The sequence below is a fragment of the Cetorhinus maximus genome, chromosome 2 (assembly GCF_964194155.1).
Source record: "Cetorhinus maximus chromosome 2, sCetMax3.hap1.1, whole genome shotgun sequence".
In the NCBI taxonomy this organism is placed as follows: domain Eukaryota; kingdom Metazoa; phylum Chordata; class Chondrichthyes; order Lamniformes; family Cetorhinidae; genus Cetorhinus; species Cetorhinus maximus.
Genome location: NC_135880.1, coordinates 63,344,676 through 63,370,117, shown reverse-complemented (window position 1 = coordinate 63,370,117; position 25,442 = coordinate 63,344,676). Strand labels below are relative to the sequence as shown.

General features: G+C 41.8%; 1 protein-coding gene across 1 annotated transcript in view; it reads right to left on the bottom strand.

The window, feature by feature from the left end:
* Positions 1 to 25,442, bottom strand: part of arsk (arylsulfatase family, member K) — a 94,028-nt gene that overhangs the window by 21,173 nt on the left and 47,413 nt on the right. The window contains exons 6-7 of the mRNA XM_078565427.1: positions 23,769 to 23,993; positions 22,076 to 22,297 (exon numbers count right to left, since the gene is read on the bottom strand). Of these exons, the coding sequence (XP_078421553.1) occupies positions 22,076 to 22,297; positions 23,769 to 23,993 (447 nt within the window). The remainder of the gene's footprint in view (positions 1 to 22,075; positions 22,298 to 23,768; positions 23,994 to 25,442) is intronic.

Genomic DNA, 25,442 nt, shown 5'->3' with positions numbered 1-25,442 from the left:
AATTCATTGGAGCAGATTTTGCTGAAAAAAATAATGGCATCTAAGCAACACATGCTATTGTTAATGTGCAAGATTATGGCCAGGATTACCTAATAAATCAAAAAATTGCCACAAGTTGCTAGCTGATGTCCACTGCTCTGCCATTAACTTCCAAAGCCTATTATCTACACGGCACAAGTCAGGAGTGTGGTGGCTCCAACACTCAGGAAGCTCAACACCATCAAGGACAAAGCTTCCTGCTGGATTGGTACCTCATCTACCAACCACTGCCATACCACTGCAGCAGTTTGCATCATCTACAAGATGCCCTACAACAACTTGCCAAGGCTCCTTCAACAGCACCTTCCAACCCCACAACTTCTATCACCCAAAATAATAAGGACAGTAGGTACCTGGGAATACCACTGAAAGTTTCCCTCCAAGTCACACACCATCCTGACTTGGAACTATCGTTGTTGCTGGCTCAAAATCCTGAAACTCACTGCCTAACAGCACTGTGGGTGTACCTACACCACATGGACTGTAGCTGTTCAAGCAGGCAGCTCATCACCACCTTGTCAAGGGCAATTAGGGATAGGCACTAAATGCTGGCCTTGCAAGCAACGCCCACATCCCATGAACAAATAAAAAATCCCACATTTGACTAATGATTAGTGCTCCTGAAAAAGCGAACTCTGAGGTTAGGTTATGATAGCTTACTCATTGGCACAAATGAGTATTAAGGCCTTACAAACCGTCAAGTTGGATAGTTCTTCAGAAGCAGCCAAACCACGGTACGTCGTTTTTTTCAGAGATACTATTTGAAGAGGGCATGACAGAATGATTGTGAGGCATCAAAGTTACCTGATGAAAATGCCACCGTCATTGGCAATGACTGTGGGAATTATCTCGACAGTTCTTAGGATGCAGAACATTCCCATCGGCAGCAAGGATATCTACAACTACAATGAAGGCGAAAGACTACCACAGCCAAAACCAGCAGTGGTCAGGTGCAGCCACTGACTTGATTCCACCACCTTGCAGGTATGCTACAATGCTGATCTACAGGAACGGAGTGCAAAGAGAGACATCCTCATTGTAACCACTTCATGCAGCACCAACTCCATCTCGGCAGCCATAAAACAGAGGTATTGGATGCTGCACAGTTATCATTTGCCTGTTTACTCATGCCTCCACAATATGCTGCTTTTGCCTGTCGTTCTTGGTGTTCTGCGCCCCTTCAGCTTTAAAAAAAAACTGCAGAGTTAAATAAAAACAGAAAATGCTGATTCCAGCATTTTCTGTTTTTGTTTCAGATTTCCAGCATCTGCAGTATTTTGCTTTTATCTTACTGTGAAGTTAAATGCCTTCTGAGGTTTCCTATAGGCTTTCAAAATTTTTAATCATTCTACTGTGACACTTCAACTGTCCTCAAGCCTTTAAATTGCTTACATGCATTTTTTTGTTCCCTACACCTACTCAAATTGGCAACTGGCTCTGTGAATAATTATGTAAATAGGTTCACACACAAAGCTCAAACACATTAGCATATTATCAATCTGGTTTGATTTGCATTAGTTTTTAACCATTTAAAACAAATAAAAACTGGCCCAATAAGATGGCAATAGAAAATCTTGGCAATTTTGGTGTGTATATCAATTATTCAAATACTGTTGAGATGACATAACATTCATCTACAAATGTGTGAAAGGGTTATAATGATAGCTCTGAGCGTATACTTTTCCAAAAAGCAGCATAGTTTTTGATACATTATGCCACTGGTGAAATTCAATTAATGCTACTGGTGAAATTCAATTAATGCTATCAATCAATGGGTGGGAATCAGAAAACTTTCCAATTAAATCTGGAGTCAGGCAGGGCTGCCCTCTCATCCCTGTCCTGTTTGTGTGTTGCATAAAACCCTTTGCTGAGTCCATCAGGAAGGATCTGGGCATAAGAGGAGTGATGATCCCAGGCAGTGGAGGCACTCAGGTCAAAGCCTCCCTGTACATGGACAATGTCACCATCTTCTGCTCGGATCCGCTGTTGGTGCACAGACTGATCAACATCTGCGACCAGTTCGAACTGGCCTCAGGAGCCAAGATAAATCGTGGCAAGAGCGAGGCCATGTTCTTTGGGAACTGAGCTGACCATTCCTTTGTCCCCTCCACTGTCAGGTCAGACTGCCTGAAGGTGCTTGGGATATGGTTCGGAGGGATCAGTGCATGCGTTAGAAACTGGTGGGAGTGAGTGGCTATGGTGAAAAGAAAACTGGGCATGTGGGAGCGACGCTCTCTCTCCACTAGTGGTAAGGACCTGGTCATCAGGTGTGAGGCACACTTGGTGTTGCTGTACATGGTGCACGTCTGGCCCACTCCCCACTCCTGCGTTGTGGCAATCACCCTAGCCTTCTTTTGCTTGATCTGGAAGTCGAAAATGGAGTGTGTTCGCAGGGACACGATGTACAAACCTTTAGATAAAAGGGAGAGAAAACATACCCAACATCGCCCTCATCCTGATGGCCACCTTTGTGTGTGGCTGCATCAAGCTATGCGTAGATCCTCGGTATGCAAACACCAAGTGTTACTACAGGCTGAGGTTCTACCTGTCCCCGGCATTGCGAAGGATGGGTCTGGCCACGCTGCCGTGGAACGCTCCAATAATTGGACCGTGCCATACCAGCTGTCTGTCGTGGAAAAATTTTTGCAGAAAAACATTTTTGACCACAAGTTCATCAGGGAGTGGTCAGCACATAACATCCTAGAGGCTCTGTGGGAAAAGGAGATGGTGGATCCTGTCGGATGGTTCCCAGAGTTCCCAGACAAAGAACTTTTCAACAAGTGCCAAGACGTAGCTGGGCTGGTGGTGAGAAGGGCCCTCCTCATCAGATCCTTCCTACATGTCTCACCCCCTCCACACGCTACCCTCAAAGTCACCTCCTTGTGAAATGTGCCTTTGCAAAGAAGGTCTGAAAAGAGATGCAACAGTTTTTGATGAGGTTCATCCCAAGCAGCTCCATGACTGTGCTCTACAGGCTGTACCCAGGGACACACACCAAGACAAACCAACTGCAGCTGGAGGATCATCAACTCGGTGAATGCTCTTTGGTCTGCCAGAAACCCATTGGTCTTCCAGTGCAGAGTTGTCCCTGACCAAGTGTTGCAGACTGGCACATTCCAAGGTCCAGGACTACAAGCTGAGGGATGCACTAAAACTTGGGGCAGCCGCTGCAAAGGCACAATAGGGAAAGGTCTCTGTCTAAGACCTTTCAGCCACAGTGCACCAAGGGGCTGGGAATTGTATAGACGTCTTGGGCTGTATGTCTCACATTGAATATATGCAGTGAACACTACATGTATCTCAATTGTACTGAAACACCTCAGAGTGCAACATGATCTATGTAGATAACTTGAATACCATTGCACTGACCATGTCGAAATGTCCGTATGTTCATTGATTGTACTGAAGCACCTCGTGATCTATGTGGAAAATTGGAATATTACTGTACTTTTTGTGATGCCCATTGAAATGTTTTGTAATGTTCTTTCAGATATTTTATGAGTAAATAATTTTGTTTTTGGAAAAATATACATGTTATTCGTGAGTTTCCCAGGTTATTAAATGGACAGAATCATCGGCATATAAATAGTAGCATAAATGCTATAAATGTATCCAATGGTCTTTTGAAAATTTTAAATGGCAATGTCTATTTTGACAGGAAGCTAATACATGCAAAAATAATCATGGGTAGAATTTTCCCCCCCGTAAGGGGGGTTGTGCAGGGGCGGGCACGGACCCAATCGGCGCCCCCGATCAGGTCCATGCAGCCATTTTACGTGGGCTGTGCGCTCCCTGTGCGAGTGGGGTGTGGTTCCTTGAGTCGGGAGTGCGCCCTTTCGCGCATGCGCACGAAAGAGCACAGAAATCTCATTGAGGCAGAGGTGCCTCAGGGCAATTAGTTTTAAGTTTTAAAAGGTTAATAAAGTGGAGAAATAATTTTTATGACATGTCCCCTCATGTGAAACTGCCACGAGCTGGGACATGTGCATTAATTTTAACAAAAATGTGTGAAAATTTAAAATCATTCATGAAACCTCATCCTGCCCGTGGATGAGGTTCCATGAAAAATGCAAAGGCCACCTGGGCTCTTCACCTGCCATCCAACCTTAAGGTTGGATGGGCAGCTCAGGTAATTACTTAATTGCCTTTATAAATGTCCTTAATAGGCCTTTGACAGTTTGGAGGGCGTGCAGCTGATTTGGCTGTGCGTCCGCCGAACTGAAAATCTAAATGACGCGCAGTGATGTCGGGACACACGCCCGACGTCACCCCGCGTCATTTTACACGTCGCTGAGTGGGCCCTGCCCCCGCTCGCTGAGCCGAAGATTCAGGCCTATGCTTATCAACATGTGAAAATATTTCACAGAGTTCAACTATGTTTTGTAATAACGATGGCCATGTCCCGGCAAAACATAGAGCATCTTGGAGCACGTCAGATGTGATGTCCCTGAAATTCAGTGGGGTGTAACTGTTCTTCCACCACAACTTTGGTATAATCCTCACGGAAATGGTGTAAACAGTGATTTATGTTATTTCCTTGAGGGTCTGCTGGTCTCCCATCAGAGAGTTACAGAAGACCTGTAGAATCCCCACAGAATTACAGGTACAGACACATGCATGGCGACATTGAATAATATTGCTGAATTTTTTATTATTATTGTATTTTTTCTGCCCAGCTACCATTTCCATGGTGACCACTGGACAAAATCTCTTGTAACCATGGAAAGTTTGTCGTCAACTAATGATTATTACTAATCTGCAGGATTACTGTATGGCAGCACATGCATTTTGAAAATGAGATATAAAGGTCTCGAGCACTAGCACTTGAGATGAATGGAGATGATGAGATGAATGTAGATGACAGTAATAAAACTATGATGCAAAGATTTAGCAGGAGTTGGTCAGAAGATAAGTCTTAACAGGATATGGAAAAGAAAATCACTGAAGGAAGCTTTCCAATATACAAATGTCTTAAAATGACTCTCCAGAAGTCTTTTTTTGATTTAGCGGTGTTAAATTCTGTGGCAATTAGAAATTCATAGTAATAATCAAAAAAATGTCAGTAAAAGCCAAAAGTGCACTAGGACAAACACTCAGGGGCAGGAGGAGCAGCAGTAGGTTTTGAACCTGCAAGGCTGATTTTGCGTTAGTTCACTGATGTTCTTTTGTACTTACAATAAGTCGAATATTTTGGGGTTGTGGTAAATTTCACTGATGTCATTTGTGTCTCTGTCTTGGAGACAATGGGTAGACAGGAATACAAGGTAGATAGGAACTGCCTACACTTTAAAAATCGACTCTCTTTCTCTCTGTTTTTATCTCTATTTGATCATGTCAGCTTTTCTATTAGACTCTTACAGTGCCTGCTACTTCACTGACTATGTGCTTTTTTTTGTTACTTCACTAACATAATGGGTTAATAGCTATTATGCTAATAACTAATGTACATCAGAGTTGTCAGATCATGTGTCTCTGGAACTCGGAGATGCCTCTGGGAGGAGCTTCATGATTAACTGTCCCTGTACATGGTTGTAAATAGCTAATAAATCTTTGGAAGCTCCTGGATGCATTGTTTCCAGTAGTTTCTGTCAAATGCACCCAGGGCTCATTTCTAATATTAGTTCATGGCGGCAGCGGTAAACTAACCAATTTGTAAGGATCTGTGATGAAATGGCTGGTGACGGGAAAGGAGCAGTCATCGAGCAAAGTAAGGAATTCGAAAGAAAGCGCAATGGAGTCCCAAGACAATTGATTAAAGCATCAGATGACCGAGGAAAAAGCCCTACCTCTGAATGACTTCTTTGACCACGTGGCAGGCCCCAACCATGTAGCACACTGGAAAAACTAGCATCAGGGTTAGCACAGAAGATGGAGAAAGAGCCGTTAGCACACTCCTCTGTTCCACTGGCAGCAGCACAGATGACATTTTAGTAAGACGGCATTGAGGAGGACACAGCAACTTATGAAAAGGTTATTCAGGCCTTTGATTTCTATTTCAGTCTTCGGAGGAACAGAAGACTGTTATTGAGCAGGTGAGGTTTAACAGGTGCTCTCAGGAATCCAGGGAAAGTATGGATTCTTTCATTAATGACCCGTATCATTTGGCTGATAGTTGTGAATATGGGATCTAAAGGAGGACCTTATCAGAGACCATATTGTGGTGGGTGTCCTTGAAGGCTTATTTGACTTTCTGCAGTCCAGAGAAGAGCTAACATTAAGCACGGCAGTTCAATTAGTGAGACAGGCTGAGCTTCGGAAACAGAACAGAGTTTTAATCCTGGGTAATGGGGAACCTTTGTGGAGTCAGACCACTGACTCAGACCAGTTTATGAGCAGTAGAGGTACCAGTGTACCCACAAAGAAAGGGCAGTGACTCCCATTATCCAGTGCTCCTGTTATGGTGTAAAAATACTCCATAGGCTTGGTGAATGTCCTGTCATACATGCAGAGTGTCATACCTGCTGGAGGCTGGGCTATTTTAAAACAGTATGCTGCAACCGCAAGCCTCCTTCTCAAAAATTTAAGGGAGACTAAGTAGATCAAGCAGTATCCAGGAAATAGAAAATACAGGGGAACAAGATGTGCTTTTCTTGGGTGAAGTTGCAAAATCCAAGAGACGTTTTGGAGTGCCTATATCATAGTCAATGGCTACAAAACCAATTTTAAGTTGGACAAGGGTGCAGGAGCGTTCATTCTGTCTGATGCAGTACAGTGGCTGAAGCCTGAGCTTTTCCAACTATCTACAACTCAAATGCATGGCCCAGGGTGCACTCTACTCAAGGTGCAAGGGAAGATGACTGCCACACTTCAATGTAATGAAAGAGAACTTACTCTCTACGTTATTCATAATGAAGATTGCTCTTCATTAGAGGAGATTTTTTAACTTTGCAACTTCTTTATTCACCAGTAGCAGTGGAAACCCAAGTCCATTGAGGACAGCTGCAACTAATCTCCACACACCTCCAGCCAAAGAAAGACATTCAGGAACTTGTGTTACTCTTCAAGAAGGTGAATGAAGAAAGAGACCAGACTACCACTGACAACCGTGACCAGCCAGAGGGGGAATTCTAGAACCTCTCTATTAAAAAAGAGCAGAGGGCGATGGTGTAGTGGCATTGTCGCTGGACTAGTAATCCAGAGACCCAGGGTAATGCTCGGGAATCCTGCCATGGTAAATGGTAGAATTTAAATTCAATAAAAATCTGGATTTAAAAGTCTAATAATTGTTGAAAAACCCACCTACCCTGTTATCTTCAGGGCTCTGTGGATATACACACCAAGGTCCCTCTGATCTTCAGCACTTTCTAGGGTCCTACCATTACATAGTGTACTCCCTTGCCTTGTTAGCCAACCCCAAGTGCATTACCTCACACTGTTCTGTTGTTGGATTCCATTTGCCACTGCTTTGCCCACCTGACCAGTTCATTGATACCCTTCTACAGTTTATGGCTATCCTCCTCACTATTTACCACTCTACCAATTTTTGGTGTCATCCGCGAACTTCTTGATCATACCCCCTACATTTAAGTCTAAATCATTGGATTATGTACACCACAGACAGCAAAGGCCCCAGCATCGAGCCCTGCGGAACCCCTGGTGACTTCCAGTCACAGAAACATCCCCCTACCAACACCCTTTGCTTCCTGCCTTTCAGCCAATTTTGGATCCAATGTGCCACTTTGCCTTGGATCCCATGGGCTCTTAATTTCTTGACCATGTCTACCATGATGGACCTTATCAAAAGCCTCACTAAAGTCCATGTGGACCACATCAAATGCATTATCCTCATCAACACTCCTGATTACCTCCTCAAAAAATTCGATCAAATTTGTCAAACAAGGCCTTTCCTTAACAAATCCATGCTGACTATCCCTGTTTAATCTGTGTCTCTCCAAGTGCAGATATATTCTGTCCCTCAGAATTCTTTATAGTAGCCTCTCCACCACCAAGGTTAGGCTGACTGGCCTGTAATTTCCTGGTTAATCCCTTACCCCTTTTTTTTAAACAATGGGACAACATTAGCAGTCCTCTGGTCCTTTGGCACCTCACCTGTGGCAAGAGAGGATTTGAAAATTACTGCCAGGGCCCCTGATATCTCTTCCCTTGCCTCCCTCAACAGCCTGGGATACATCTCATCCGGGCCTGCGTATTTATCAACTTTTAAGGCCGTCAAACCTGCTAGTACCTCCTCTCTCTATGTTAATTTCCTCTAATATTTCACAGTCCTCCACCCCGATGTCTATACCTGCGTCGTCCTTTTCCATTGTGAAGACCGATACAAAGTATTCATTGAGGACTGTACCCACATCTTCCAGGTCCACACACAGGTTACCTCTATAGTCCCTACTCTTTCCCTAGTAATTCTGTTGCTTTTTATATATTAAAAAAACCCATTGGGTTTTCCCTTTATTGTATCCACCAATGCTTTCTCGTGCACTCTCTTAGCTTTCCTAATTCCCTTTTTAAGCTCAAATTTTAAGTGTTTGCAGCTCGAGGAACTTCGGATACAAGTCAAGGAGCTGGAGTCCAAGATGCAGTCATTGTGCCACATCAAGGAGGGGGAAAGTTACCTGGACACTTTGCTCCAGGAGGCAGTCACAGCCCTCAGATTAGGGAATTCGAATTTGGCCTGTGACCAGGGACAGGAGTGTGTGACTGCAGGTGAGGCAGGTATGGGGACCCAGGGGGTGGCATTCGAGAAGCCTCGGTCCTTGCAATTGTCCAACAGTTACGAGCTTCTTGCAAGCTGTGTGGATGAGAGCAGGGACTGCAGGGAGGATCAGCAAACTGACCACGGCACCTTGGTACAGGAAGCCATTCAACCATTCAAGTGCAGGGAGGAAACAGGAATGTAGTAGTGGTTGGGGACAGTTTAATTATAGGGATAGATACTATTCTCTGCAGTCATGAGTGAGAGTCCCGAAGGCTGTGTTGCCTGCCTGGTGCCAGGGTTAAGGATAACTCCTCAGGGCTGGGGAGGAACCTGGAGGGGGAGGAGAGAGATCCAGTCATTGTCATCCACGGTTGGTACAAATGACATTGATAGGACTTGAAAGGAGGTTCTGCTGAAAAAATTTGAACAGTTAGGAGCTAAGTTAAAAAGCAGAACTTCCAAGGAAATAATCTCGGGATTACTACCTGAGCCACAGGCAAACTGGTTTATGGTAAATAAAGTCAAGGAGTTAAATGCGTGGCTCAAAGATTGATGTGGGAGGAATGGGTTTCAGTTCATGGGGCACTGGCACAAGTACTGGGGTAGAACGGAGCTATTCCGGTGGGACAGGCTTCACTTGAACCATGCTGGGACCAGTGTCCTGGCGAATCGAATAACTAGGGTTGTAGAGAGGTCTTTAAACTAAATAGGGGAAGGGTTCTGGAAAGGGGAGATGTACGCTTACAAAGCAAAAGGATATGGCAACATTGCAGGGCAGCTACTTAGGTAATGATACCCAGAGTGTGACAGGAAGGGAGAGGGTGTACAAATATAAAAACATAGCAGCAAATAGGGTCAAAGAGGGGAAAAAAATGGTATAAGGGCAAAATTAATGGCTCTTTACTTAAATGCACGTAGTATTCGGAACAAAAAAAAATGAATTAGCGGCACAAATAGAGGTTAATGGACATGATCTTATAGCCATTACAGAGACATGGGCCTGAATTTTCTGCTCGTTGGGTGGGCGTGCACCCAACCCGTATGGGCGTAAAATGATACGCGATGACGTCGGGTAAGCGTCCTGACGTCATCACGCACTTGCGCAATATTTCATTTGGCGGGCGTGCACAGGAGTCGATAGCATGCCCACCAACAATTAAAAGGCCTATTAAGGCCATTAAAGTCATAATTGAAAGAAATTATGGTTTACGTAATTTACGGTTGGCAGGCAAAAAGACCAAGCAGCCTTTGGATTTTTTAGGAAACCTCATCCACGGGCAGGATGAGGTTTCCAACAGCAATTAAAGACTAAATATAAATTGTAACATTTCATTAATAACATGTCCCTCCTAATGTGACTCTGTCACATGAGGGACTTTTTTTTAAAAAACATTTTTTAATTCTTTATTTTTAATTTTTTAAATCTTCATCTCCGAGGCAGCTCTGTGCCTCAGGGAGCTTTTCCTGCATGGACCCGCAGGACCTTCCCTCCTTCCCCCCGCCATACAGGCGGCGCTGAGCACTGCCGTATACGTTTCATACTGGGCGGGCCTTAATTAGCCCACCAGCATGAAATTGCGGTAGGGCCCTGACCACAGTCAGCGGTTGGCTTCCCGACCGCACGTGCTCGCCCCTGCCGAGGGCACAATTCTGCCCATGGTTACAAGGAGATCAAAGCTGGGAATAAATATTCAGGGGTATGTGGCTTTTCGAAAGCACAGGCAGGAAGGAAAGGGTGGTGGGGTAGCTTTGTTATTACATGATGAAATAAGTACGATAGCAAGAAATGATCTTGGATTGGAATATGTAGAATCCATATGGGTTGAGGTAAGAAATAACAAGGGGAAGATGACACTGGTGGGAGTAGCCTAAAAGCCCCCTAACAGTAGCTATACTGTAGGACATTGAATAAATCAGGAAATTATGAGGGCATGTAAAAAAGGCAGTACATTAATCATGGGTGACTTTAATCTTCATGTAGATTGGGAAAATCAAATTTGCAGAGGTAGCCATGAGCAAGAATTCATAAAGTGTATTCGGGACAGTTTCCTAGAACAATATGTTGTGGATCCAACCAGGGTTGAGGCTATTTTGTATCTGGTAACGTGTAATGAGGCAGGTTTAATAAATTATTTCAGAGTAAAAGATCCCCTAGGAAACAGCGACCACAACATGGTAGAATTTAGCATTCAGTTCGAAAGTTTGACTTGGGTCAAAAACAAATGTACTAAACTTACATAAGAATAATTACAAAGGAATGAGGGCAGAATTGGCTGGAGTGGACTGGGAAAGGAGTCCAGCAGAAAAGATGGTGTATAAACAATGGCAGACGTTTAAGAAAAGAATTCATGACTCATGTAAGGAACATAGCTTTATATTTTCTTTTGGGCTGGGGATTAAAATTACAATGGCTGCAGGTTGAAAGACATGTCCACTGGAACAGGATGAGAGATATATACAATGTTGTAGTCCTGGAACAGAGTGTGCCATGAAAGACAAAATGGTGCCTCAAAGGAGTTCTAGACCAAGGGAGCTGCCTGAAAACAGCATTTTAATTGGCTCCTGACCAGGTGACCAGCTTTTGTGCGAGAGCAGAGCAGAATAGCTCCTTGCCTGAAAAGGAACAAGGCCTAAAACCTCTTTCTCCTGTGTGTGGAAGATTCCAGTAATTCCACAATAATAGCTAGCTGTTTTTTTTTTCTCTTCATATCTCTACAACCTGCTCTCTCTCTGAAAACCCCTGTCAAGAGGCAAAGGGGAAAATCATTGTTAGAGACATTGAAAGGCAAGTGCTCAACCAGTGAACTAAGTACCGAAAGTGCTAGAAGACCATCTCATATCATCAATAAGAACTGAAAGGAATTTGGAAGACATCAATCAAAATCAACCCATCTAATCCTGTCCTCCAGATTTGGTGCTGTTTTATCCCACCCTTAAAATCCATTTTTGTGTATCTTATGTGTCTTGTATGTGTGTGTGTGTGTATATGGATTTAAGAAGGGGGTAGAGTTTAAGTATCAGTGTTAGAAATTAGCCATTCATATTTATTTCTTTTGCCACTGGTTAATGACAGTTTGTTCAATAAACAGTTATTTACTTATTAACTTTACAAATCTGGTGCTCCTATTCTGTAAACCTAAATTAAACTGTTAGGGAGAACTGGGGCAATCTGGTGGTGTGATCAGACTTTTTCATATTTGTTGCGGCTCAGGAAACAGTGGGGCTTGATATTACAGCGCACTATCCCCAGTGAGTCGTGACACTCACAACAAAGATATATCCCAGTGAGGAAGAACAATTCTAGGAAGGGGATAAACCAACCATGGTTAACCAAGGAAGTTAAGGATAGTATCAAATTGAAAGAAAAAAAACATACTACTAATCTTTGCCACATTGTAAGCCAGAGGATGGGGAAAGTTTTAAAAACCAACAATAGATGACCAAAAAAATGAAGGAGAAAATAAACTTTGAGGGTAAATTAGCAAGTAATATAAAAACAGACAGTAAGCTTCTTTAAATATATAAAAAGGAAGAGAGGCCAAAGTGAACATAGGCCGCTTAAAGAATGAGGCTGGGGGAATAATAATGGAGAATCAGGAAATGGCAGAGGAGTTGAATAAATACTTTGCATTAGTCTTCACAGTAGAAGACACTAATAGCATACCAAAAATACTAAATAATCAAGGGGCAAAAATGGGGGTGGGGGGTGGGAAAGAGAGGAATTAAATACAATAACTATCACTGGAGAAAAAATACTAGGGAAACTAATGGAGATAAAGGCCGATAAGTCCCCTGGACCTGATGGGTTGCATCCTAGGATATTAAAGGAAGTAGCTACAGAGTCAAGAATCCTTAAGCTTCTGGAAAAGTCCCAGAGGAGGATTGGAAAACTGCCAATGTAACACCCTTATTCAAAAAGGGAGGGAGGCAAAAAATAGGTAACTATAGGCCAGATAGCTTAACATCCATCATTGGGAAAATGTTAGTATCTATTATAAAGGATGTAACAGAACAGTATTTAGAAATGCATAATATAGCCAAGCAGAGTCAGCATGGCTTCATGAAAGGGAAATCATGCCTGACAAATTTATTCGAATTCTTTGAGAAGGTAACAAGCAGGATAGATAAAGAGGAACCAGAAGATGTAACATATTTGGTATTCCAAAAGGCGTTCGATAAGGTACCACACATAAGGCTGCTTAATAAAATAAGAGCCCATGGTGTTGGGGGTAGTATGTTAGCATGGATAGAGGGGATTGGCTAATTGATAGAAGAGAGAGTTGGGATAAGGGGGGCATTTTCATGATGGCAACCTATAACTGATGGAGTGCCACGGGGTTCAATGCTGGGTCCTCAATTATTTGTAATATATATTAATGACTTGGATGAGGGAAGTGAAGGTACTATTGCCAAGTTTGCAGATGACACAAAAATAGGTGGGAAGGCAAATGGTGAGGATGACAGTCTACAGAGGGATATAGACAGGTTAAGTGAGTGGGCAAAAACTTGGCAGGTGGAATATAATGTGGGAAAATGTGAGGTTATGCACTTTGGTAGGAAGAATAGAAGAGCTGAATATTATTTAAATGGAGAAAGGCTGCAGCACAGGAGGATTTGGGAGTCCTCAGGCATGAATCCCAAAAAGCTAGAATACAAGTTCAGCAGGTAATAGGGAAGGCAAATGGAATGTTGGTCTTTATTTCAAAGGGAATGGAGTATAACAATAGGGAAACAAAAACAGAATTACCTGGAAAAACTCAGCAGGCCTGGCAGCATCGGCGGAGAAGAAAAGAGTCGACGTTTCGAGTCCTCATGACCCTTCAACAGAACTGAGTATAGTTAGGAGAGGGGTGAAAAATAAGCTGGTTTATGGTAAGTTTAAGCTTATATTTCACCCCTCTCCTAACTATACTCAGTTCTGTTGAAGGGTCATGAGGACTCGAAACTTCGACTCTTTTCTTCTCCGCCGATGCTGCCAGACCTGCTGAGTTTTTCCAGGTAATTCTGTTTTTGTTTTGGATTTCCAGCATCCGCAGTAGTTTTTTGTTTTTATAACAATAGGGAAGCCTTGCCAAAACTATACGAGGTACTAGTTAGACTACACCTAGAATACTGTGAACAGTTTTGGTCCCCTTATCTAAGGAAAGATGTACTTGCATTGGAGGCAGTCCAGAGAACGTGCACTACTATGATCCTGGGTATGGAGGGATTATCTTATAAGGACAGGTTGAGTAGGTTGGGTCTGTACTCATTGGAGTTTAGAAGAATGAGAGGTGGCCTTATTGAAACATATACGATTCTTAGGGGGCTTGACAGGGTAGATGCTGAGAGGTTGCTTCCTCTTGTTGGAGAGTGTGGGACCAGAAGGCATAATCTCAGAGTAAGGGGCCACCCCTTTAAGACAGAGGTGAGGAGGAGCTTCTTCTCTCAGAGGGTAGTGAGTCTGTGGAATTCTTTACCACAGAGGGATATAGAGGCTGGGATTGTTAAGTATATTCACGGCTGAGATAGACAGATTTTTAATCAGTAAGGGAATCAAGGGTTATGGAGGAAAAGGCAGGATAGTAGAGTTGAGGAATATCAGATCAGCCATGATCTCATTGAATGTTGGAGCAGGCTCGATGGGCCAAATGGCCCACTTCTGCTCCTACGTCTTATGGTCTTATCTTGCACTGCTTTTTGAAAAGAGAGTGGGTGAGGATCATAACCAAGATACTACTAATGAATGTGACTAGGATGCCAATCCACTGACTATTCTGGTAAAGACACCTGTACAGCATGATGCAAGCACTGACTTTCACGAAGAGAAACCAGGTACAGAAGTTCCAACAATAGCTGGTGAGAGAAGTGCAGAACAAAATGCTGACTCCCCAAACACTGGTGTCAAGGCTGAAGTAGTGACTGAAACTGCTGAGATACTAGCTACTGATCTCTCAGATACTTCAGATGTACAAGCAAGTGTAACTACTCAATCTATTGGAGGCAGCAGAACAACAACCTAATCCAGTAAACACAGTATAGCCACAGAACCTGGCTATATACCAGGCATTGCCTTGACTGCTGAAGCTCTCAAAATGCCAATACCTAGCAAGCAGCAAGCTCACACAGATGTGAAAGCAGAGTGCACACATGATGAACAACCACGAACCGAAAGACAAAACCCCACAGTATTGACAGAAGTATCAGTAACTCCACTTGAGAATAATCCTCATTCTTCTGTTTGTCCATCAGGTTCATTCTTGAATGAAACATTGGGAGTGCATAACAATTCATTCTGGGCACAATAATCACTGAATGTACTTAAGCAATGGATGCTTTGCCAAACTACTGGATCAGAAGACTGAAGACCCACTACAGCTATGCAAACCTTAGCAGAAGCTGGCCAAGTCTCATTCCTTCAAGATAGAGCAACCAGCATCATGACCTCAAAAGGGGGTGCACAGAACAGAAAACGTCGGTTCATCACCTTCATACTGTACACCAGGAACAGGATCTGCCTACTGATTCAAGTGCATTCCAGGAAGAATATTGAGATCATATGTCCTTCACATCCCCATTTTTCTTTTCTCTTTCTTTTAATTGTGCTCTTTTCTACTATGTGTCTCAGATTCTGTAGGTTATTATTTTCCAGGTTTCTACTTTTTCATCTACTTGTGTCCCTCTGACTCTTCTTTTCCAAGCTTTTTTCTTGCTCTTTCTTACATCATTGTGGAAAGTTGTAAAAACAGGAAGCGAGGGTGTATCTGATAACCAAGTTAGAGAACTGTACAGCTTTCTCAGGACAGCTGGAATTGTCACTGGAATGTGGGGATGGGTTAAGCCATTAGCATGAATATGGCTTTTGCTCTGTTGTGCCATACATACATTCGTCACATCAAGTCTGAATTGGGATAAATCCTGGAGTGCAAGAGTGATACTCTTTGATAATAGCAAAGGGTTTCCCCATGATTGAGGCAACTGCATTTGCATGGGCTGAGACAAGAAGAAAAAACATTTGGAGCAACTGGCAGGTGGGAAGTGGAAATTTATGCTGATTTTTTTTTTGTAAATTACCGAAATTTTTTAAGCACTGGGATGAAGCTTATTCCTGGTGATATAAAATTGGGTGGGTGAAACGTCATTGTGGTTATAATGAAAAAGCTTCTGGCAGAAGGTGGTTTGTTCAATCATACAAATGAACAAATTATAAAAAACACAACCTCAACGGTTCTAGGGTTTAGTTGGATGAATGGACAAGAAGAAGGGACAGTAATCTCAGATTAAATTAGTTAAAATTCTGGGATGCAAAGCAGCAGTAGTCTCTGGTCCAACAATCTGATTGAAAGGACTTTAAAACATTACAATACACAAACATGCAAATAATAATTACATATTCATTATTTTAGTTAAGTATTATACCAGGAGGAAAGATCAAACAAAAAAGAATATTATTTCTCATTGTTACAAATCACTAATCAGCAATCTTAGGTTTCTACTAACAATGTATATAAAAAAAGAGCAGTACCTCTTAACAATGAACAGTACCTTTTAATGTTACAACCTTATAGACACAAGCACAGCCACCTATTATTTTCTCTCATAAAAGATATCTTCAGAAAGAATTAATCTGCATGAAGATTAATAACACTATGTTCTGTTGATCCGTAACCCTACCTTGTTTGTAATCACCAATGGGTTATAACGGAAAACTATACAATTTTTACAAAATTTCTCACATGTCAGTGCAGACTCTTCTGCACTGTGATTCTGTGATTGTGTGTGATTCTGTGAACTGCATGCACTTTAACGAGGGAGAAATATTGTTGCGCCCTAAAATAGCACTTCCTTGCTGGAAGCGCAAAAATTCAGAGTCATTCCTGTAATAAATGTAATATTTAACTAGATTTGCTTTAGGTATTTGAAGGTTTTCATTGCAATGGCTTTAACTGTACGAAAATGGGTGAGGCATTTAAGCCACAAATGAATCTTTTCATCCTGACTGAGTGGTGTCAATACAATGAAATATAATGATGATCAGCGCTGATTGAATGTAATTAAGTATGTAGGGACTACACAGTAGTCCTTTCGGTGGTCAGAAGTCATTTTTTGAAAAAAACTACTTCAAGTATTTTTTTTTAAATGTCATACTCCAAAATAAGTTTCATATTCAGTCTATGCATGCCATGATACTGGTAGAATACTACATAATACTATATCAATAGTCCTCTTTTGATTATTTATTTCAAGGTTGACATATTTTTACAAAAATACTATATTTTTAGTACTTTAGTTGAAAGATTCAGCATTTTCAAATTACTAGTTTCAACTTAAAAAGCAACAGAACTTTATGAACACAGCAAAACCAGAATTACCTGGAAAAACTCAGCAGGTCTGGCAGCACCGGCAGAGAAGAATAAAGTTGACGTTTTATTTTATTTTATTCTCTGCAGGGTTTAAACTCATTGTCTCCTTCAACAAATATACTCAGCCTTGTTGGGTTGGGTCAGGTAAAATAGTAAAAGCAAAATTATGAAAATAATGGTATCTGTTCTAAGAACCACCTAGTAATATGCACATGGATTTTTTTTTGCAAGACGTGTATGCTGTAAGTATTGTCGTTGTATACATTTCTTGCTGAGATATCATCTTATATATTTTATGAACACAGCCTTTATTAAACTTGATTTTATTTAGACAAAGGGACACATAGGCACCTTTTAAATACTTAAAATTAATTTACTTAGTAACTGACTATTGTACACCAATTAAGTAGTAAATGATTATATATACACATTTGTAAACTAATTTCCAGTTATTTAAAAACAGGTTATTGATATATTTTATGAAAGTATATTGTGATAGCATATTGGCAAGCATGTTCAGAAAATATGTTGGATAGAATAAACATATACTCAAATGCTTATACTTGTATAAAACCATTCATCATCATGGGAAGTGATGTAATATCATGTGTTCTAGTCAATCATGCACAGTCAGTAGCACATGTAAGCTGAAGCAAAAAAGAAGCCTCCCAATAAAGCTCTGTGTTCCAACCCTTGTGCCAGCCTTTCAACTGTGTTGCTATAGTCTAAAATCCCAGATGTTCCAACAGTGGTGTACTAGCCACTTTGACGAATGCTTTTTTTTGGTAATACACCCATTTTCAGCTGCATTAAATATATCAAGGAATATTTTCAAAAGCAAAAAAAGTTCTAAATTGTTGTCTGGTAGCACAGGTTCATGGCAGATTTTACATTCGGCAACGTGTAAATGAATTTGAGCAGAAACTTGAACAAAACAAATTACTTAAGAAAACTACCACAAATTACACCCAGATTGTCAATTAAACCCAAAACAGAAGCACTACCCCAATATGCTCAACCTATCCAACTAATGCAAAGCCACAATAAAAAATGGCTACATAGTTCAACATTCTATTGGCTAACAATGTCACCAACATAGCAGAAAAATTACAGATACTGGCAATCGGAAACAAAAACAGAAAATGCTGAAAACACAGCAAGTCAGGCAGCACCTGTGGAAAAAGAATCAAAACGTTTCAGGTATGGATTCTCCCTCAAACTGAAACACATGTATGAATGGCATTTAAAAAGAAATAGAAGAAAAGGGTCAGGAAAGGAAACACAAGAAAAAGAAGTGACCTAAAAAGTAAGTGGAAAACAGGGGATGGTTAAATAGCAGTAGTTACATTAGCTTGAGATAATCAGGCATAATGAAAGAAATCAAAGGCATTTATGGGACACAGTATATGAATAGCTGAAGGAGGTAAAGAGAAGGCAGGAAGAAATAGATGAGAAGTTGAGCAAATTGGGTCTATTTTCTCTGGAGTTTAGAAGAATCACAGGCCATCTCATTGCAACGTACAAGATTCTGAAGGGGCTTGATAGGATAGACACAGAGATTGTTTCTGCTGGTCAGTGAATCTAAAATGCGGGCAGACAGTGTCAGGATAAGGGGCTAATCATTTAGGACTGAGATGAGGGGAAATTACTTCACTCAAATGGTTGTGAATCTTTGGAATTCTCTGCTCCAGAAGGTTGTGGATGCTCCATCATTGAATACATTTAAGGCTGGGATATACAAATTTTCAAACCCTCAGGGAATCGAGGGATATGGAGAACAGGCAGGGAAATGGAGTTGAAGCCCAAGATCAGCCATGATCGTATTGAATAGCGAAGCAGGCTTGAAGGGCCACATGGGTCTACTCCTGCTTCTATTTCTTGTGTTCTTGTGTTCCATGAGCATGGTAAAAGAAAAAAAATCAGTAATGCTATGACAGGGCACCCCCATCCCCAAGTGCCAACCAGCTTCCTCCCTCTATCCCTGGGACACACCTCCCAGATTTCGAGCAATTCATGTCAAAGGGAAAGTGAAAACTGTAATTAAGATCTGCAGTTAGTCAAAAGTCAGATGATGGCAAAGTATCTGTTAGAAAGATAAGGTGCTGTTCCTGCTGTTGAGTTTGAAACAATGTAGAAAATTAAAGAGGGAGAGACCAGACGGAGTGGGATGGAGAACTGAAGTGGCAACCGATAAGATGCTCAGCATAGCATTTGCAGACAAAAGGGAGGTGTTTAGTAATGTTTCCTAATCTGTCCTTGGTCTTTCCAGTGTAAGACAAGCAGTTTAAAAGTTCACTACTTTCTTTTCAATTAAGTGTCTTTAATGGGCAGAATTGAATTTTTTGGATGGCCGGGGGAGGGGTGGGGGGGGGGTGCGCAAAGCAGGAGCAAGCCCGATCGCCGCTTTCGATCAGGCCTGTGCCGCCACTTTACACAGGCGGGCCAATTAAGGCCTACCCAGTGTACTTCTCGACTTCCGTGCATAGCGGGAGTGGGCAGGTGGCGGCGGGCGCACTCAGCCCACCAGGTCCAATGGCGACCCAGCAGCCTGTATAAAGGAAGGCCTGGCAGCAATGGCTGGACGAAGGGCTCTGCAGAGGGGCAATGGAGGTTATGCAAGTCCGGAGGGTAGGCCATCGGGGCAGGCCAGGCAGGAGGGCAGGTTGGGGGGCCAGCGTACCCCTCGTTTTTCTGACGACTGCCTTGCTGCTCTCCGAGGTGGCGGCAGCACAGCGGGAGGTGCTGGTTCCACAGGACGGGAGGAGGAGGCCCCCCCACATGAAGAAATGTGCCTGGGAGGAGGTGGCGAGCTCCTGCGACGTGGTGCAGCGCACCTGGATCCAGTGTCACAAGCGCTTCAATGACTTGTTGTGCCCTGGCAGGGTAAGGACAATGTTCGCATTGGTCATTTAACCCAGCAGGTCGGCTTTCCCCACTGCTGCCCCCCACCAGCCCCCGCGCCCCGCCCCAAGTCTGAGTGTAGTGACTGCAATGAATCATTAACGGCATGTGTCCATTTCTGGGTGAACCAGCAGATATTGCCCATGCCAAGGTCAGCCTGAGAGGGTGGTGAAGAGATGGGTTGTGCGCCCGCATTTGGTAGGAAGAGGAGAGAAGCTACTTATTCCTTGCAATGTGCAAGTCTAGTTGGGCTAGAGGAAAAGGGGGAGTACAAATCACTAATAATAGTTGCGCTACATTTTAGCAAGGCCATAAAAAAGAATAGCAAACCTAGTACTAGGCTTTTTTCCCTAAGAGGGATAGAATTGAGAAGTAGGGAAGCTATGCAAAGCCTTGGTGACACCACACTTACGAGTACTGCATGCAGTTCTGGTTGCCATATTATCAAAAGGATGGAGAGGCATTGGAGATGGTGCAGAGAAGATTTACAAGGATAATGCCAGAAAGGTGTGGGTATGCATATCAGGAAAGGATTGATAGGCTGGAGTGGGAGGGGAAAGATCCAGTTGTCATGGTCCACGTGTACCAGTGACATAGAGGGAGCTAAGAAAGAGGTTCTTCAGAGGGACTATGAGCAGCAAGGAGCTAAATTAAAATTGGGTAAATAGATAAAGTTCTGGCCATAAATAAACTAGTGGGAAATATTTAAAGAATCAATTCAAAACGTTCAACAAAAATGCACACCACTGAAAAACAACTCCCTTATTGTCCTTGAATTGAATGGCCTGTTGGCCATTTCACAGGGCAGTTAAGAGTCAACAATGTTACTGGAGTTGCATGTCAGCCAGACAAGGTAAGGATGGCAGATTTCCCTTCCTAAGGGGCATTAGTGGACCAGGTGGGTTTTTATGACAATCAACAATGGTTTCATGGTTACCATTACTAAGACTAGCTTTCAATTTCAGATTTATCATTTGAATGTAAATTCCACCAGCTGCTGTGGTGAGACTTGAACCCGTGCCCGCAGAGCATTAGCCTAGGACTAGCCTAGAGACACTACCACTATGCCACCGTCTCCCCCGAGACCTGTATATGTGCATAATTCATTGAAATTGGCAGGGCAGGCTGAGAGAGCGGTTAATAAGCATATAGTATGCTGGGTTTTATTAATAGGGGCATAGAGTATAAGAGCAAGGAGGTCATGTTGAACTTGTATAAGTCACTAGTTTGGCCTCAGCTGGAGTAGTGTGTCCAGTTCTGGGTGCCACACTTTAGGAAGAATGTGAAGGTATTGGAGACAGTGCAGGAAAGATTCATGAGAATGGTTCCAGGGATGAGGAACTTCAGTTATGAAGACAGATTGGAGAAGTTAGGATTGTTTTCCTTAGAGAAAAGAATGTTGAGAGGAGATTTGATAGAGGTATTCATAACCATGAAGGATCTGGACAGAGTAGATAGGGAGAAACTGTTCCCACTTGTGAAAGGCTCACGAATGAGAGGGCACAGGTTTAAAGTAATTAGTAAAAGAAGCAAAAAAGTGATATGAGGAAAAACGTTAAGCAGCAGGTGGTTGGGGTCTGGAATGCTCTTCCTGCGAGTGTGGTGGTTCAATTGAAGCATTCAAATAGGAAGTTGACTCTTATTTATAAAGAAAGAATGTGCAGTGTAATGGGGAGAAGGCAGGAGAATGGAACTAGTCAAGTTGCTCAATCGGAGAGCCAGTCGGTGCAGACACAATGGGCCAAATGGCCTCCTCCTGCACTGTAACAATTCTGTTTCAAAGTAATATCACTTTGCCATGGTCAATACCCAAAAATATAGTATAACCTATCAAAAGTATAAGCAATAGTCAGGTCAGGCTGTTAACTCTCATTAAACTGAAAGAACTAAAACCTTCATTAAAGCTTGTAAAAGTTGACATAGCACGCTGGATACTATAGTGTAAGATAGCAAATCTCTGAGCGCTCAAAAATTTCAGAGACGTGAAACATGCAATATTAAATTAGTAACATACTGTACTGAAAAAATTGTAAACACATTTTGAAAGCATGAAACTTATACATGGGCTGATTGTAAAGGTCATCAATTTGACTTAATCATAAAAAAAGAGTTTAAAATCAGTTTTTTTAACCAGACTTACCAAACAGCTGGGAAGGTACAGTAATTCCATCTGCATAGGCTATATACTTCCATCGGTCAGTTCTAATCATATAGGTGGAGGCATTTACATTGCAGCCATGAAACTCACTGAAAATCCAGTCAGGTCGCGAATTTTTTATAGAAATTTTCTCTACAAATCCTCTCAATAATGGCAACAAAGAATAACCACTTAACTTTCCAGGAAGGGGGATTCCAGCAATATCTAAATGGAAAAGGCAATTGTTGCTATGAGTTTGAAAGTGATTGTAATGACTTATAATTCTGTGCAAAAATAATTATTTGTATTTAAATGATCAGTTAATAGAAATTCATTCAACATTTGGAGAAAATGAACAATCATGCTACAGTTTCCATTCAGTGACAATAAATTGGTAAAGGGAACATTTTGTTTGAAGTCTGTTACAAACTGATAATAGGTACTTTGATAGTGCATACATTTACTTTCTATTAAATCACTCTGCACTGCTGAACAAAATTGCATTCTGCTGCTCTCAAACTTAACTGCTTGTATTAAAATACAGCTAATCAGAAAATTCCACCATCTCCAGTGGCATCTCCCCTTTAACTAAACAGCACAACATTCTGAAAATGACTCTTTTTTAAATTAGGACAGAATTATTCGCTTCATGAGAGGGATGTCATTGCTGGGGAATTTCAAGTATTTGCAACCAATGTTAGCATCAGGCACTGCACAGTGTAGATCTCCTAATCTACTCGAAAGTTAAGTTTTCAAGGTGTTATCTCTTAGGGAATTTAATGGAAGAATTGCTCATGCTTATACGTCAAATTTGAAAAGCTGCAAAAAGATCAATATCTTCAAAAATAGATACAGCCCCCCAAAAAAGCTGCCAACATTAACAGTTATGATGTGTGAAGACAAATATTTACTTCTGTTTTGTACCTTAAGCTGTAGGAATATGCAATGTTCCTTCACTAGTATAGATAGGAAAAAAACTGAAATACGTGGAATCCTAAAGACGCAGTTCAGGCACAAAATTTGAGGTACCTTTTTGGAGGTGGGGCCTGGAGGGGCTCAGGGAGGGAGTTGTTGGAGGGATGCTGGCTTCAGGTGGACAATGGAGCCATTCTACCAACTTGGTGTCTGTTTCAGAAAATTGGCCCCAAGATGTGAAACCAACAGTTTTTCAAATCCTAATTATGTGACAGAACACACAACGCAGTGTGGTTGGAAATGAATAAAATGCCACTTCATGAGCTTTTAAACTAGTTGACTTTCAAAAAGTGTGCATGGAAAACAGAAGCACAAAAGCCCATATTAATAATGAAATATATTATTGTTCCTCTTATAATGAATAAATTCCTATGAAATACCAGAATATTTATATATCCGTGATCACTGCATCCTTGATTGCCAATCTAATGCCAAATTATGGGTGATGTCCAGCAATTGGAGCTGGTTTGAGACTACGCAAATTCATTTAAGATCATCCTTTGAGGTTTCCTTCATGAAAACTTTAATCCTCTCAATTAATTGATGGCAAATTAAAAGGTAGATTTCAGAAGTGAAATCTATGGAGATAATCTACATTTACCATAGATTAGGAAATATAAATTATATGCACATATTTTATATATATACACATGTATTTTGCACATAATATAAATATTATTTCATTCTTATTTATCTCTGATAAATAATATGCATTACTCACCGAGAAGAGTTGGATAAATGTCCACAAGAGATACCAAATTTGAAATCTGTTGTCCTCCTGAGATACTTGGTCCGATCATCAATAAAGGAACATGAGAACTTCCCTCATACATACTCATTTTATAGAACTGACGATGCTCCATTGCCAGTTCACCATGATCAGAAGTAAAAATTACATAAGTATTATTTTGGAACCCAGTGTCATGAAGGGCTGTTAAAATCTCACCTGTGTAAATATAAACAATTATTCAATTATATCATTTTAACACTGGCAACTTCATTGTATACAACACAAAAAGTGAAAAGTTTTAATATTACCCTTTCAAAAGTCTTACACTTTCTAGATTTTGCTCTCTTCCCTGTACTTGTGCACTTTGAAGAGCACTCTGCCAACAATAACCTGAATTCAGGTGTAATACAATATCCTCTCAGTGCCCATGTGTCTTCTGGCAATGTCTGGCCAAGAGTGGCACCCTCTGCACAATTACAATGGTTATACCTTTGTCATAATATGCTGTATGTACAGACACCACAAAAGGTTATGGACACTGACAACATCAGTTGTAGTACTGATGACATGCTCCAGAACTCGCAGCACCCCTAGCCAAGCTGTCCTTGTACAGTTACAACACTGGCATATACCCAACAGTGTGGAAAATTGTCCAGTTATGGCTGCCCACAAAAAGCAGGATAAATTCAATCCATCATCACTCTATCATCAATCATCAGCAAAGTATTGGAAGGTGTCATCAACAGTGCTAATAAGGGGCACTTATTCAGCAATAATCGGCTCAGTTTGGGTTCTGCCAGGGCCACTTGGCCTCAGATTTCATTACAACCTAGGTCCAAACATGGATAAAAGAGCTGGGCTCAAGGGGAAGATGAGAGTGACCGCCCTTGATATCAAGGCAGCACTTGAGTGAGAGTGACATCAATGAGCCCTACCAAAATTGAAGTCAATGGGAATCAAGGGGGAAATCTTTCCATTGGTTGGTGTCACACCTAGCATAAAAAAATGGTTTTGGGTGTTGGAGGCCAATCCTCGCTGCAGGGTGGTACCTTGGCCCAACCATCTTCAGCCGCTTCATCCATGATCTTCCCTCCATCATAAGGTCAGAAGTGAAAATATTCAATGGTGATTGCAATGTTCAGTACCATTTGCAACTCCTTAGATATTGAAGCAATTTGTACCTGTATGCAGCAAGGCTTGGACAGCATTCAGGCTTGGGCTGATGAGTGGCAAATAACATATGTGCTACGCAAGTGCTAGGCAATGTCACCTCCAAGTCAGAATCTAATCATTACCCCTTGACCTTCAATGGCATTGCTGTTGCCGAATCCTCCACCTTCAATTTCCAAGCTATTACTGAGCAGAAAATTAACTGGGCCGGTCATATAAATACTGTGGCTACAAGAACAGGTTCAGACGCTGGGGTTCTGTGGCAAATAACTCACTTCCAGACTCCCCAAAGCCTGACCACTTATTTTACAGCTATCTTACAGCACAAGTCTGGAGTGTGATGGAATATTCCCCAGTTTCCTGGATGAGTGCAGCTCCAAAACACTCAAGGAGCTCGACACCATCCAGGACAAAGCAGCTTGCTTGAATGGCATCCCATCCACTATATTAAACGTTCACTCCTTCTGCTACTTGCACACAGTTGCAGCAATGTGT